This window comes from Aquarana catesbeiana, linkage group LG07 (genome assembly GCF_042186555.1).
Source record: "Aquarana catesbeiana isolate 2022-GZ linkage group LG07, ASM4218655v1, whole genome shotgun sequence".
Lineage (NCBI taxonomy): Eukaryota > Metazoa > Chordata > Amphibia > Anura > Ranidae > Aquarana > Aquarana catesbeiana.
Window position 1 is genome coordinate 200,597,881 of NC_133330.1, and position 17,346 is coordinate 200,615,226.

Below are 17,346 nucleotides of genomic sequence, written 5' to 3' on the forward strand. Positions count from 1 at the left end.
ATATCATGTAGAAATGAATAAAGATTATTTAAAAAAAAAAAGTTTGCTGCACAACATTTAGACATACCAGTGAAATACTGGGAGATGAGACCAAAATTGAACTCTTTGGATGCCATAATACACACCATGTTTGGAGGTCAAATGGCACTGCACATCAGCCCAAAAATACCATACCTACAGTGAAGTTTGGAGGTGGGAACATCATGGTGTGGAGCTGTTTTTCAGCATACAGTACTGGCAAATGTCAAGTCATTGAAGGAAGGGTGAATGGAAAAATTTACCAATTCTTGATAAAAATTTGCTGCCATCTACCAGGATGATGAAGATGAAGCAAGGGTGGACATTTCAGCAAGACATCAATCCCAAACACAAAGCAAAAGAAACTCTCAACTGGTTTCAAAGAAAATAAATTGAATCCAATAGAAGATCTATGTAAATAACTAAAGATCAGAGTTCATAGAAGAGGCCCACAGAACCTTCAAGATTTGAAGACTGTGTGGAAGAATGGGCCAAAATCACACCTGAGCAATGCATGCGATCAGTTTTTCTATACAGAACGTGTCTTGAAGCTGACAACCTCAGAAAGTTTAAGAGAATGTGGAGACCTTAGCTGGAGGAGATGGGGTGTCCCGTATGAGGGGATACGGGGGAGCTGAGGAAAATTGACTCCCGCTCACCACCATGCCCCCGTCTCCCCCTTTTTTCTTCCTTCTGTTTCCTATATTCTTTATCTGTCTATGGAGAGGATTTTCTCTTTCTCTTTGGCTATATAGACAATAGACAAGAAGACATGTATAGATAATGATTGGGTGTTGTGTGGCAGGGGGGTGGGTTTAGGTCGGGAGGGAATATAAAATAACTACGTTCTTGCACTATGCAATATTATATGTTAACTCATGATGTTGTATGTTTTTAATTTTTGCAATATGAACAATAATAAAAAGGAAGAAATAAAATAAATAAATAAAAGCTGTCATTATCAACAAAGGACTATGTAAGTTAGCGTGTTCAATACTTTTCTCCTGTGTCATTCTATTTTATTACACATAACTTCATTTAAACTCATTTGTTTTGATTTCTTTGTATGTTTGGATTGTATGGGTTGTTACCAACATGTGGTTAAAATTTCATGTCAATAGCACCTTTAGAAATATACTTTCCTAGAAAAATGATGACGTGTCAAATTCTTATTTTACCCGTTGTATATTTATATTTTTTTGAAGATTTGTATATTTAGTCATTGTTATCACTTTTTATATAGTGCAGCTCTGGAATGTATTTAGGATTTAGCACACTTTCAGCTATCGCACGGTTGAGATGCTGCTCTGCATTTTAGATTTGTTTTTATACGTTGTGTTTTGCACAAGTGCAGTTTTTTGCACACGTTTTACAAGGTATTCTGATTAAACAAACTTGGCAGGTTTTTCTCCAGGTATCCTTTAGCGGAAGCTCTATTATGGCTCTGTGAAATCAGTACACACTGATCAATGACTTTTCCTCCCCTAAAGCTTGAGATGTGGAAGGCATTCCAGTGATCCTCACTGCTCTGGACTCCCCTAAGCGGATGTGGTAGGTTGACATGGTAAGACTTTTTTCAAACACCCCTTGGGCTCTGCCAGATAGACAGGATCTTCTGTTCCAAGGACCAAGCTGCCATGCTACTTCATGGTCTTTGGCTTTAATGGCATGACTGTATAAAGTCAGGTTCTGAGGCATCTGAGTCTGCGATTTTTATGATGCCAAAAGTTAGGAGGTTGACTTTGCGCAAATTTCAGCATTGGACATGGAAGGCATACTTAGTTTCATGCGAGTCTCATTGTTTCCACCCCAGGAGTTTCTCTGTGGGAAAAATCCTCTTCTTCCTGCAGCTGGGTCTAGTTGGGTTTTTGCATTTCTATTTTGTTTTTATTATTCCTTGGTTTTTCAGTCTTTGAATAAAACTGTGTACAGAGGGTTTCTCAAGTAGCTCTCCACAGGTTCTGAATCTGGTTCTCTGCGCTTCAGAAACTGCAAATTAAAACCCGTTAGGGACATCACTCTTTACTCATATCGCTAAGGTAGTTTTCCTTGTAGCAATCACCAAGGCAAGTGCTGGAACTTATGGTGGCCTTGTAAGGAACCCTTTCTGGTTTTGCACAGGGGCAAGGTGATGTTGAGGTCTAGGACTTTCCACTTGCCCCAGCTAGTTTCTGCCTTTCACCTCAACCAGGATATTATTCTGCTCTCCCACTGTCTGGCCCCTGTTCACGAAAAGGAAATTTCCAAATGTGGTTTGGGCTTTTGCAAGTCTATATAGTGATTAATGAACTCCCGTTACATGGTGGAAGTGTATATTTATGGAGGTAAATGTACAGTATTCTTTCTTGAGAAGAGGAGATTAAGAGGGTATATGATCAACATGTATAATACATTAGTGGTCCATATAGGTAGTTATTCACTTTTAAGGTAATCACAGAGGGGGTACTTTTATGTCTGAAGGAAAAGAGATTTGACCTCCAAATATGGAAATGTTTCTTCACACTAAGAGCTATAAAACGTGGAACAAAATCCCGAAACATGAAACGTGAAACAGAATGGTTTTGACCAGCTCAGTAGATTGTTTTAAGAAAGGCCTGGATTCTTTCATAAATGCATAAAATATGACTGGATGATATTTATAAGCAAGGTTGATCCAGGGAATATTAGATTGCCTCTTGGAGGATCAGGAAGGAATTAATTCCCCTGCATGGAGCAATTGGATCATGCTTTTTTTTGCCTTCCTCTGGATCAACTGTGGGTATAGAATTGTGTATAAGGAGGTTTTTGATTTGTTTTGTTTTTTCCTCTGTGGGTAGAACTAAATGGACTTTTTTTTTTTCAACCAGACTATGTAATTATGTGAGAATTCCCCATCATCTCCTATGATGCACTCCACTAGATTTTAATGCTTCTTGGGCTTTGGCTGCTACCTAAATTTTACCAGATGGTTCATCTCCATCTAAAGCCAGATTTGTGCCTAGGGTCCTGCAGTTGGCCACTTGAGCTGCACTTAGTCACACGTTCCCTGTTGCTTGGGCCTGTTAGCATTTGTTTGCTGTGTTGCTATGAACCTGAGGCATGCTGGTAGTAGGAGGGATTATCCTGGGTTGGCCTACATTTTTTCCCCCAGTGTCCAATAGGCAGCAGTATAGCTTAAAGGTTTAAATACTTCCTGTGCACCTCAAGCTCAAAATAACTTTTTTCTTTTTTTTTTTTTTTTTTTTTTTTTTACTGGGAGTAGCATCATTTTTCAAATAATCATTTTCCTTATGAAGTATGTTATATAATTTAGTGATTATTTAGCAATGTGTACAAAAACATTTATGGTAAAGGAGAAAAACAGAATAAATATATGGAATACACTGAAATAACTAGATACTGACAAGACTTACAGCAGTGTAGATAAGACTTTATTTGTATTCACAAGATAGAGCTCACATGTACAAGTAAATAACAAAACCTTAAAACTGACATGTAAATGCTTCATACTGAAGAATATTTTTATATCTGAAATTTATAAAGCACTTCCTGAATTTCTGTTAAACAATATATTTCTTTAGTGAAAATGATGCTCGTTTCTATTTTCAAATGAATAACCCTTACATCAAAAGAATTTTAAAATTAAAGCTTAAAGTCCACTTGCATTGTGGTGCATATGTTAAAAAAATATTCATATTATATATTTATATATATATATTTTAAATATAGTACTGAACAAAAGTTTTAGGCAGGTGTGAAGACATGCTGTAAAGTAAGAATGCTTTCAAAAATATTTATTTTGTTTATTTTTTATCAATTTACAAAATGCAATGTGAGCGAATAGAAAAAAAATCGAAATCGATATTTGGTGTGACTACCCTTTGGCTTCAAACCAGCATTACAAAATCAGGTGTATGATTAACCAATTACAGTATATCAAGCAGCTGCTAACAATCATCAATTTCATATAGGAGTTAAAAAAACACTGTCATTAAAAGAGAAGTATGTTTTTTTTTTCTTCAGTTTTATACTTACCTAGGTGGATGCAGCATCAGACCGATGCTGCATCTGTCCTCCGGCGCCTCTGCACTGAGAATCGAGCGATCAAACACTGCCGATCGCTCGGTTCTGACAGCTCCCCGAGAGGAGAGCTGCTGACTGTCGATCAGCAGCTCTCCGCTCTGCCGCCTCCTCCTCTCTTATTGTAGCACTGAGCTGTGGAGGGGAGGGGAGCGTCCGGCTCAGGCTCTCAGAGTGTCTGAGCCAGGTGTCAGTCCAGGTACCTGGCGGATCCTGACTTCCATTGTCATGATGACGCGGTGCCTGGACTGACTTTTGTGACGTAAGCAGAGAGTGGACTTCAGCCCGCTCTCTGCTGAAAACAGGTTCTGGCTTTGGCTGTACTTCTCCTTTAACTGAAACAGAAACAGCTGTGGAGCTTAAAACTGGGTGAGGAACAGCCAAACTCTGCTACTAAGGTGAGGTTGTGGAAGACTTGTTTCATTTTAGAGGTCATACCCCATGGCAAGACTGAAGATCTGCAGCCATAAAGCCATACCTCTGACGTGGAAACAAGGCTAAGCAACTCAACTATGCACGAAAAATAGGAACCAGAGTACACAAAAATGGCAGCAGGTGCTCTGAACAAAGGAGTCAAAATTTAAAATATATTTGGCTGTAGCAGGAGGCAGTTTGTTTGCCAAAGAGCTAGAGAGTGGTACAATAATGAGTGTCTGCAGGCAACAGCAGGCAAGCATGATGGAGGTTCCTTACAAATTTGGGGCTGCATTTCTGCAAATTGAGTTGAAAATTTGGTTAGGATCAATGGTGTCATCATTGCTGAGAAATACAGGCAGATACTTATAAATCATGCCATACCATCAGGGGGGTGCATGATTGGGCCAAAAATGTATTCTGCAGCAAGACAATGATCCCAGTCAGTTTATATCAGTGTAAAAAAAGAACAAGGAGTCCTGGAGTGATGGGTTGGCCCCCACAGGGCCCTGATCTCATTATCGCATCTGTCTGGGATTACATGATAAGACAGAAGGAGGCAGCCTACATCCACAGAAGATCTTACATACATATAGTTACATAGTACGTGAGGTTGAAAAAAGACACAAGTCCATCAAGTCCAACCTATGTGGTTGGTTCTTCAAGATGTTTGGAAAAATACATTCTTAACACTTCCATTTCTGAAAACATTCTTAATCTTACATTATTTTTAAACACCTGCCTAAAACATTTGCACAGTAGTATGTTTAGTGAAATATACTGCCATACATCTAAAAGACTGATAAATCAAAATGTTGTAAGTCCTCAGGTCCACCCACTTCCTGCAGCCCCCCACAAAAGGGATTTTTCTCTCTGTTGGATATTTTGGGCTTCATACACATGGGTGGCTGCTAGCAAGAATCAGTGATTCTTGCCTGGAGAGAAATTAGCTGCATGTGTAAAGCTGTGGCTAGATTTGTACCCTATACTAACCAATGGTTGTTCACATTTAAAACGGTTGTAAACCTCAGACATTGAAAATGAACAAAGCGCATCCCTCTGTAGTATGCCTGAATTCAAAGCACTGAGCATGCTTCCTCTCTGATCCCCCTGCTGTCTGCATGAGTCGCCGAAAAGACTAAATCGACACCTCAACCTCCTGAGACACAGACAAATAAACCTAAAGCTCACTAAATGCAAAACCCATTGCCAGCAATGGGTCTCTTCATACGACAGCATTGCTCTGAGTCCAGAGACTGAATATTTGCAAAATGAACAGGTTTATTATATTGGTTGCAAGTCATACTTACAGATTCCTTTAACGTTACAATCTGTACATTACAATAGAGCAATCAAATCATTTTTCATTGCTTTGCCTTAAAAAGGTATAACTGAAGTCAAAACTTTTTTTTTTGTTGAAAGTGAAAGTAAAAGAAAATCCCAAATTTAGGGTTGTCCCCAGAAATGTAATAGAGGGGATATCTTCCCATGAGGACACTAGTTCTGGTGACCTGGGGGTCCCCAAGGAATTCCCTTAATTTGCAGGGATTTCCTCTCTCATTTCCTGTTTGACTATGGGCTAGGAAGCCAAGGGAAATCTCCCCAATGGGACACAGATGGTGAAAAAAATTGTTATAACCCTTCCTTTACCCTATCATAAATGAAAAAAAAAGTTTTGCCCATAGTTCTACTTTAATTAATTAAACAAAATCCTATTAGCTAAGATTCCAGGTTACTTAACCATTTAAGGACCGCCAACCACATATATACTGCGGCAAGGCGGCCCTATTGCGCGAGGTGGCGTACCTGTAAGTCTTCTCGTGCACGAGACACTGCCTGCATGCTGATGCGCAGGTCCGGCGGCCGCGTTACCCGCCAGCCACCCGTGATCGCTCCTCAGAGAGGCAGAACAGGGATCTGCCTGTGTAAACAAAGCAGATCCCTGTTCTGACAGGGAAGTACAGAGAGATTGTCTGTTCCTAGTGATCAGGAACAGCGATTTCACTGTACTCCCAGTCAGTACACTCCCCCCACAGTTAGAAAGCATAGCCTAGGATACACTTAACCCCTTGATCGCCCCCTAGTGTCAACCCCAGCCCTGCCAGTGTTATACATAGATCAGTGCATATTTTTAGCACTGATCACTGTAATAATATCACTGGTCCCCAAAAAGTGTCAAAAGTGTCAGATTTGTCCACCGCAATGTTGCAGTCTCGCTAAAAAGCACTGATCACCGCCATTACTAGTAAAAAAAAAAATTATTATTAAAAATGCCATAAATATATCCCCTATTTTGTAGACGCTATAACTTTTGCGCAAACCAATCAATATACGCTTATTGCAATTTTTTTAACAAAAATATAAAGCAGAATGTATATGTATGTAAATGTATAAACTGAAGAATAAATTAGTTTTTTTACATTTTATTATTGGATATGTTTTATAGCAAAAAGTAAAAAATATTGTTTTTCTTTCAAAATTGTCAGCCTTTGCTTGTTTATAGCGCATAAGATAAAAAAATACAGAGGTGATCAAATAGCACCAAAAGAAAACTCTATTTGTGGGAAAAAAGGACATCAATTTTATTTGGGTACAGTGTCGCACGACCGTGCAATTGTCAGTTCAAGTAAAGCAGTGCCGTATTGAAAAAAATGGCCTGGTCATTAAGGGGCAAATCTTTCTGGGGCTTAAGCGGTTAACTCTACTTCATAAAAAATAAATAAATAAGCCAGACTGTGAAAGGAAAAAAAAGAATATTTGCTTTTCTGGCAGACAGTAACTCATCTTTGTTGTCTTGCAAATCTTTAGCTGCTGCTGGTATCCAACACTTCCAGGTCGGTCCAATGCGCCTGGTTCATCTCTGCCCACTCTGGTGCCACTGCCAAGCCACTATAGGAGAGACGGTAATACCGTGCTGAATGAAACTACAATGTAAAGGGAAGGACAAGGCATCTGGCACACTCAGAATTGCTGGATCCCAGTGGCAGCTGTTTCTCTGCAAGAGATCAAAGATGGGGGTCACAGACAGGCAGGTATTCTTCTTTTATAGACTGGCTCTAGTGTCATTTTGTTTGATGTAGCAACAGGGTCACCTTAAAGCTCATTTCCAGCAAATACTAATTTTTCTTTTTATTCTTTTGCTGTCTTTGTCACAATTGGATCAAGTTTCCAACCCTTCTTGTGCCTCTGATCACCAGAAGAACTGAGAAGAAATCTCTTAAAATGGGATACAGAAAGTAATAAAAACCTGGCAGAGATCATTGGCCATTCTATGATAACTAAATAGTTTGGAGCACATTTCCACTAAATGAATGGGTAAACACTTGATTATGGAGGAGGCTCTTTCAAAACCCTACAAGCAAGTCTCTAGCTCTTGATAAGATGATGCTTTATGACTTAACACACAGCAAGGCTTTTTTAGGACAGTAAAGCCTGGTACACATGGTAAACTGCTCACAAGGAGGTCTCTGCACTAACTATTCAATGTTAGTACATCAATCTCCCTGCTGTGCTAGTTGATTCTGAGTGGGATTAATAAAGTACAGTAAGACCTTGAATTGCAAGCAGAATTTGTTCCAGAAACATGCTTGTAATCCAAAGCACTCGTATATCAAAGCGAATTTCCCCATAAGAAATAATGGAAACTTAGATGATTCGTTCCAAAACCATTTATTCATAAGTCTTTCAGTTTATAGTCCATATAAAAAGATTATAGCAATGCGATAGGTTGTGTAACCATAAAATGTCCATCTATAAATGGAAGCCACACAAGGGGATTAGAAGAAAAATCCAGCAGAAGCTACAGTGTATAAAAGAGAAGAGAGGTGCCTCTAAGGCCCCTTTCACACTGGGGCGGTAGGGGGCGTCGGTGGTAAAACAGCGCTATTTTTAGCGCTGTTTTACCGCGGTATTCGGCCGCTAGCGGTGCGGTTTTAACCCCCCGCTGGCGGCCGAAAAAGGGTTAAAACCACTCGTACAGCGCGGCTATAGCCGCGGTATTGCCACGCTGTCCCATTGATTTGAATGGGCAGGAGTGGTGAAGGAGCGGTGAATACACTGCTACTTCACCGCTCCAAAGATGCGGCTCGCAGGACTTTTACCGTCCTGCCAGCGCACCGCTTCAGTGTGAAAGCCCTCGGGCTTTCACACTGAACAAACAGCGGAGGCTGTTTAGGGGGCGGTTTGCAGGTGGTATTTTTAGGGCAATAACGCCTGCAAACTGCCCCAGTGTGAAAGGGGCCTAAGTGTAGCAATATGGTTACATTTAATGAAGGTACAACATTCAGCAACTCACATGGTTGATAATTAAAAAAGGCACATCTAAGTATGCAGACATCCGAGGTAAAGCTGTCCACATAGACCATCTTCCACATCGCCGTCTCTCACCGATGTCAGTCTGCAATCGTGATGACTACCCTGTAGTACAGCGATCTGAAAGCGAGGCTTGAAGCGCCCGTGGAACGCAGCGTGGAAAGGATGACATAGATGGCGGTGCGGAGGATGGTCTATATGGACAGCATTACCCCAGATGTCTGCATACTTAGATGTGCCTCTTTTAATCATCAACCATGTGAGTTGCTAAATGTTGTACCTTCATTAAATGTAACCATATTGCTATACTTAGACGCGTCTCTCTTCTCTTTTATACGCAGTTGTGATATGACGCTACTTGTATATCAAGACATCACTCGTTTATCAAGTCAAAGTTTATAAAAAAAAAATTGCTGGTTTTCCAAAACACTCTTAAATCAAGGTTTTACTGTATTGTGAATCTGAGCACACATCAGTCAGTGCTCACAGCCATTGGCTAAGCGCGCTGATCAGATGTCGAACGACTTCTGGTTTTCCAGCATGTCAAACAAGGACCTATACACACGGGCCGAATGTCAGTTGGTATCTACTGTACCGGCCGTTTTCGGACAATATTCAGCCCATGTGTACGGGGCTTTAGAAAAGTTTACAATGTACAACTTAAGCTAACAAGACACATGCACTAAACTAGGTTTATTATTATATACAACAGTTCTGAGAAGTACAATTAGTTTGTTTTTTGATACAAAGCATATACTTCCTTTAGCATCAAAGCTATTTCCAAATGCATATGATAATCAATGACAAGTCATGTCACTCAGGACTCCAGAAACAACTTTTTTCATTTATGGATAGAATAAGACATGCATTGGTGCTCCGGTTCCCCCACCCCTTTTTTTTTTTTTTACTAGTCTGGATCATCACACAGAGGTCCCTAGGACAGGAAAATGAGAGGGAAATCTCCCCCAGTGGGCATCCACATGATTATAAAAACCAGACAGAGGTCCAATCCCTCATTATAAAAATACATAAAAAAAGTTTTACTGGAGTTGGGCTTTAAAAACTTCACCTGTTAAAGACTCTAGGTTGACAGGCATACCTGAAAGGACTAAATATTGCACATAAACAGCAGAGGCAAAGATAGTTGTAATCATTATAATGTAACAGAGGAGTTACTGTAACCCTTTCAATGACAGTACAGTATAAGATTGTCTAAAGATACAATTAACATGTTGTCATGTTCTTGAAGGATTTTATAGATGATTACCTGAAAGGGGTCCCTAATTCTCAGAGAAGACTAAAATCTGTCCCAACCAAACCACAACTTAACGATCATAGGAAAATGATTTAAAGTGATTGTAAAGTCAGAAGGTTTTTTATCTTAATGCATTCTATGCATTAACCACTTCACGCAAAACGCTGTACTCGCTAAATACTGTTGCTTTTCTTCTATTACAAGGGATGTTTACATTCCTTGTAATAGGAATAAAAGTGAACCAATTGTTTATTTTTTTAAAAGGACAGTGCCAAAATAAAAAGTAAAATAAATAATAAAAATAAAAAAAAAATTGAAAAACCCCCTGTACCAACGAGCTCGCGTGCAGAAGCGAACACATGCACGAGTAGCGCCCGCACATGAAACCGGTGTTCAAACCACACATGTGAAGTATCACCGCAATCGTTAGAGCGAGAACAATAATTCTACCACTAGACCTCCTTTGTAACTCAAAACTGGTAACCTGTAGAAATTTTTAAACATCGCCTAAGGACATTTTTAAGGGTAAAAATTTGTCGCCATTCCACGAGCGGGCGCAATTTTGAAGCGTGACATGTTGGGTATCAATTTACTCGGCGTAACATCATCTTTCACAATGTAAAAAAAATTGGGATAACTTTACTGTTGTCTCATATTTTAATTCAAAAGGGTGTATTTTAAAAAAAAAATAAAAACGTGCGCTTATAAGACCGCTGTGCAAATATGGTGTGAGAGAAAATATTGCAAGTATTCTCTAGGGTGTTAGAAAAAAAGTATATATAACATCTGAGGGTTCTAAGTAATTTTCTAGCAAAATAAAATTTTAACTTGTAAAAACTGAGTCTGAAAAATAGGCCCGGTCCTTAAGTGGTTAAGATAAAAAGCGCTCTGTGTGCAGCAGCCCCCTCATACTTACATGAGCCCCCTCTAGATCCAGCGATGTTATAGGAATGTCTCCGATGCCTGGGATCCCCTGGCACTCAACAGGAGGGAGGGGCCAGGAACGCCCAAGAGGGACCCGAGAAGAGAAGGCTGCTTTCCAAGGCATCATTTCCACAAGGGCATTGTGTGATCTAAGCATGTAAACACTATTCTGAATAGCATTACAATCCACAAACACGGGTTTTAAGGGGCTTCCTTAAAACCGTCCAGTAGGTGACTGCTGGATATGGATCTTAAAGTACCTGCTGTAACTTTAAACACCTTGTTACAGCTACAGCTGGCATTGCCATAATGATTTATTGTCAGTACTCACACACTAGAGATGATGGGTGCTTTAATTACTTCAGGATTGCTGATCATTTGGCAAAGTTACACTTATAATGCAGGTAGCCTGGCCAGTCTTATAATAACCTGTTACCCACCATGATATCGCCCATGAAGATGCAAAGTCGTTTGGAAAAGTCTGCACATGTGATGTCCACTCGCTATAAGGAAAAATGCACAGCATACTTCAGGCCTGGCTCAAAAGATGATCACAATCAGCTTTGCGGTTGAGATCTTGCTGGATTGGGGCAGATGAGTAAAAGACTAACAGGAGGGATAGGGCAAGGCAACCTACACAATAGGTGTACCTGCCCCAAAGGGGCTTCGTAAATTCAACTAACTTCAGACTAGTGTTTTCTGACTGAGATAAAACCACAGTCATGCAGTCCAATGCCGACCATAGATGGCTTGAAGGAACCGACCCATATTCAAACTATGTATGGGCAGGCTGAATGTATCTAGTTGATCAATCAACTTGGGTACAAGCAGCCTGCTGGATTTTACATGCAATTATTGCTAGTGGCTGGCATAGCCACTAGCAATAATCACTGTCTTCTCCTGTGGGTGGATTTCCCCACCAGGAGAACACAATGGCTGGGAGGGAGGGAGAGATTCCCCTGCCAACACTGACTGTGTTGTTGATGGGGGAATCAAGCAAATTTTTTTCATTTGCAGGAAAGAAATTAGCTCTGTCTAAGGACTGCATAAGGCAACCAACTCAATTCCCCCATCAGCAAAGACAGCATTGACAGAGCCATTTTTTTCTCCCGACAGGAGGGGTGGGGGGCAGGGAAGCTGTCCCCACCGGGAGAACACAGTGATTATTGCTAGCGGCTATAACAGCTGCTAGCAATAATCACATTTTAAATCTGGCAGGCTGGTTGTACCAAAGTTGATCGATTGACTTGGGTACATTCAGCATGGCCATACATAGTTTGGATCTTGGCCAGTTCCTGTTGACTTGGCCGGGCTTCAAACTGTCTATGGTTGGCTTAACAGAGAACATAATAAAATAACAGAGAAAACAATAAACATCGCAGATACAGGGTCCGATTTACTCCCAAAGTCATTCTCTAGCCTTGTACCATGCAAATGTTTCTATTTACTATCTTTGAAGGGTGGTATCTTTAACCACTTGATGACCGGCTCACGCCGATATACGGTGGCAGAGTGGCACCGCTGCGCGAATCATCGTACCCATACAGCGGCTTCTTTAAGAGCCATAGCTGGCGCGTGCGTGCCCATTGCACGGTGGGGGACTCAATGCGCGTGACACGAGAGCCAGAACAGGGATAAACACACAAATTCCTGTTCTGACGGGAGGAGAGACAGAGCGTGTGTTCCCACTAAGTAGGAACAGCGATCTGGCTCCTCCTATAGTCAGTCCCAACCCCTCACAGTTAGAACATACAGGAGGGAACACACTTGACCCCTTGATCGCCCCGTAGTGTTAACCCCTTCCCTGCCAGTGACATTTACACAGTAATCTATGCATTTTTATAGCACAGATTACTGTATAAATGTCAGTGGTCCCAAAAAAGTGTCCGATTTGTCCGTCGCAATGTTGCAGTCCTGCTAAAAATCGCAGATCGCCACCATTACTAGTAATAAAAAAATAATACTAAAAATGCCATAAATCTATTCCCTATTTTGTAGATGCGATAACTTTTGCGCAAACCAATCAATATACGCTTATTGCAATTTTTTTTTACCAAAAACATGTAGAAGAACACATATTGGCCTAAACTGAGGAAGAAATGTTTTTTTGGGATACTTATTATAGCAAAAAGTAAAAAAATTATTGTTTTTTTTTTTTTTCAAAATTGACACTTTTTTTGTTTATAGCACAACAAATAAAAACCGCAGAGATGAGCAAATATCACCAAAAGAAAGCTCTATTTGTGGGGGAAAAAAAAAAAAGACGCCAATTTTGTGTTCGTCACATGATCGCGCAATTGTCAGTTAAGGCGACACAGTGCCGTATTGCAAAAAATTGTCTGGTCATTAAGGGGGCAAATCCTTCCAGGGCTGAAGTAGTTAAGAAGGCAGCCTGAATACACAATTACAGAAGTACTATGCGGTGCACTAGGACCCATCTCCACTGAGTACCCAAGTCCCACACTGGAACTGTTCAAAGCTAAAGCAAATGGTTGACTTTGTGGACTATGGAAGCTTAACAACAAATCTTATAATTCAATGGATGGGCATCAATAATAATAAAAAATAGTTTTCTAGTAACAGATTTGTATAAAAACAATATAAGAGCATTTTTCTTCTATGGCTACTGCAGAATGGTCTATACCAGCCTAGACTTATGACATGCTTATTTCGCTTATGTTTTCCAAAGGCTCAGAAAATAAACATAATACAATAAAATCAGAAACTGTATAAAAATATCACTTTACAAACTGAAGACAAAATTGCACCATAAATTAAATGTTAATTTTCTATTTCAAAATAAGTCACATCCCTGTATGAAGTCATGAATGTGTCACTGTTTTGATACAAGTAGATTATATTCAATAAGCACATAGTAAATGCAATAAGAAATAAACGGTTTAATAGTCTTCAACCCACACTATGCTAAATATCTACTTCAAAAGTATCCTAAAAAACATGTTGCTAAAGACTTAGATTGTAAACATCAGCAAGTTAAATATACAGAATGTTACTGAACAGTTAAAAACAAAGCATGCAATGCTGTCAGGAAAAATGCACTTCATCAGTATTAATAAAAAGATATGTCCAGGAAGCACAGCTCTCTAGACTGGGGTTTGGAGGTGAAGTGAAAATGCTTTGTGACCCCGATACAGAGCTCCTGGCACCTCTGTCCCCTACTTCTGAATAGGCTCTGTTGTCCTGTGTGGCCGACAACTAATTCTAAGCCTGCATAGATCGGGCAGCAGGGGTAAATGTGCTCTAGATGTAGAGTGCTATGCTATCTGGATAGTAGTGCAAAAAGCAACAATGATGTGCATAGTGCAGCAACCAATTATTTCTCAGATTCACAAGAGAAAAAAATAATAATTTAGGTCAGTTGCTGTGGTTTACTGCAGTCTGCACTATTTGCTTTACTGAATAAGCCTCTAAAATGTAGTGTAAGAGAATACTCATTCTTCTATGCTGGAAGACCTGTACTTAGTCCTTTCAGTTATTGTTACTGGCACAACTTAATGAACAAGAACAGTGACATTTTTACTGTAAGTGCTCAATAGATCAAAAAACAGAAGCTAGAGCTAGGCAGATTGGTAACACATCTATGGGTTCATGTAACATCACATTGCAAAGAGCAATGAAGTGCAGGCATCCACAGTTACCAGCCTCCATATTGAATGACAGGTCATTTCTGATTTTTGACCAAGAGAGGGCGCACTTTGCACATTGATTTTTGTCTTCTTAAAGGATCTAGCATATCTGCACAGGGATATCGTTGTTAGGCCTGTTCTATAGATGGTGTATTGATGAAATGTTTTTGCAAGTGTTCATACAACCCAAGGGTAATGAATACAAGCCCTGTGCCCTTGTACCCATCCCCACCGTACTAACCTCTGTGGGTACTCAGCGGTCAGTGCCCACACAGCCAGTGCAGCAATTCGGGGATTTCAAATTCCCAAAGCACTTCTGGGATGCATCTGAGCAATTCTGATTGGTCAGCACCGCCACAGACCATCGCTCTGATCTCTTTCAGCAGTGTTGCAGTAAGAAGAGGAAGATGAGCAGGAATTTCAAATTCCTGTACCGCTACACTAGCTTACACCTACAGAGCTAAGCACTGTGAGGAACGAGGGGTGGGGAGGGTGTGCTGTGTTAGTTCACCTTTTCATTTTTTCTGAAAGGTGAAATAACTGTTCAAGATAAATAAATCTTCAAATGCTTCAGAGTCCTACATATTAAAACTGGGGAAAGAAATAAAATTAGGCTGTCCTTCGCAACCAGTTAGACATCTGCTGGCTTTTTTTTTACCTCTACCAGAAGAATGACTTAGTTGCTATGTTTATGCTTTAAAAACATATGGCTAATAGAAAAGTTATTACTTTTTATGTTTACTGATGGGTCCCACATACAGATTATAATCAGTTCCAGTTGATTACCTCTTAGAATTCAAATTGAAGGCTCTCGGTAAAAATAAGATGCACAAAGAAAGCCATGTATTGCCATAGGAATGAGCTCAGAAATCCAAGCTGCTACAAGCACTTCAACCAATACGGAATTCAACTTTATACAAGATTGTAATCAGTAGCAGCTGGAGTATAGTATGGCTACAAGTATATTGCAATCATTGTTAATTCAAATTATTGCAGTGACATTTTTACCAAACCAAAACCAGGAAGCACACAGGGTTAGTCACTCTATGCCAACAATGTAACGTATGCATCAATCAGTGCATTATAAAACACTTAAGGCTTTATTTAGTAACATGTGCAAAAACCTTTAGGGGGGCAGTCCACAGCAACCAATCACAGAACAGCTTTTTACTTATGTAACTACATTACACTGGAGCAAATCTGGTGTCTGGATGCCATGGTTTACTGGGTTTATGCTTTATAGTTACTCCATGTTTTGAGCTCCATACTCATTTTGTTTCCATCTATGTTTATTGCCATAAAATAATAAAGCTGCACATTTCACAACTCAATCCGGAATGCTTTCTCTGAGTAAGCTATACTGGGAAATATATTTTTAGAACCAAAAAGGAAGGTAGGTAAAAATATCTATGTAGGAAAATAGAGCCTATTCTCTTTCCAAATATGAAAGCAACCACTTCTTTGAAAAAAAAAAAAAATTACAGAAGGTCTAATTTTCGATCATTTTATGAGCATTTTGCATTTAGTAAAACTCAGGCAACTGTGATTTTTTTCATCATTAAAAGAAAAAAAAAATTCCTATAATATTCACATGAAGGCATAAAAGGTGTTTGTACGCTAACCTAGTTCTGTGTATTATAAGCATTTTGGATACTTTAAGCAGTATATACCAGCCTATTGTACTGCTTATTTTAGCCCTACCTACCTCAGCCACACTAGACATATGAAGTGATTGTCAGAGCTTCCTATGATCCTGTAGTATTAGGGTTAAGGATAGTGGTCAAGGCTGCAATGACTCAAACTAAAATTGTATTGTAACAAAAATGCTCCTGCTTCAAGAGACCCCACAACGTGTGTAGCCAAAACCCAACATACAGCTAAACAATGCTTACGAGTTTACATCTGCTGAACAAAGCTGTGCCATTAAAGCTCTTGTAGAAAAGCTCTTATAGAAGATATTCATTTTAAATTAGCACACAAAGGCAGTAAATTGTTCACACAACATTACAGTGAGACAGGTGGAATAAGAAACAAGCTGATATCACGGGTGATTTTTTTGACAGACACTGAAAGCCGTGTTGCACAAAGTTACTTGCGCTGACCTGTGTTGTTTTGACCTCATACACTGGACAACTGTAACGTCTATAGTAATAGATGATTAAAAAAAAAAAAAAAAAAAAGACAAATCCACAAACTTCTGGAGGACAGCAATATTCTTCATTTAACATCCAAGTAACAAAATGTTCCACAAGAAGTCCTTTCAGTACTGAACCGTCTGGGCTGGGATCATAGGAATAATCTGCACAGAACCAGTCAAGCTTTGCAGACCTCTCAGCGTTTGATTACAACCTGTTCATAAGCTCCAGCGCCGACCCTAATGTAAGAAAAAGAAAGCAACACAACATTTGGTAATTTGTATAGGAAGACTCCAGTAGGAATCTTTACATTATAACAAGCCCATGGGCAGAGATTTCTGAAGCTCCTTTGATGCAAGAACTGCATTAGGAGATTTAGTGCTGGTTCACACTGCTGTGCTGTGAATTTGTTCCGTTTTTTTGTCCTGTGTGAGGTGTGATTTTACCGCTAATTTCAGGAGTTGGTCATAGCTGCGATTGATGTTCTAGCCAATGGAATCATAATGTAAAAAAAAAAAAAAAAAGGTGTTAACTTCCTGTGTACTTCCTGGTTTTTGTGGAGAGTAGTGTGGTGGAATTCGCA

At 39.7% G+C, this 17,346-nt stretch overlaps 1 protein-coding gene across 5 annotated transcripts in view; it reads right to left on the bottom strand.

Annotated features, from left to right (window-relative positions):
* Positions 1–3,406: 3,406 nt before the first annotated feature.
* The window catches only part of EEIG2 (EEIG family member 2), a 68,288-nt gene continuing 54,348 nt past the window's right edge, over positions 3,407–17,346 (bottom strand). For all 5 annotated transcript variants that reach the window (XM_073592984.1, XM_073592983.1, XM_073592982.1 and 2 more), the window contains one exon: positions 3,407–17,002. In XM_073592984.1, coding sequence (XP_073449085.1) covers positions 16,960–17,002 — 43 coding nt within the window. In that variant the 3' untranslated portion in view covers positions 3,407–16,959. The remainder of the gene's footprint in view (positions 17,003–17,346) is intronic.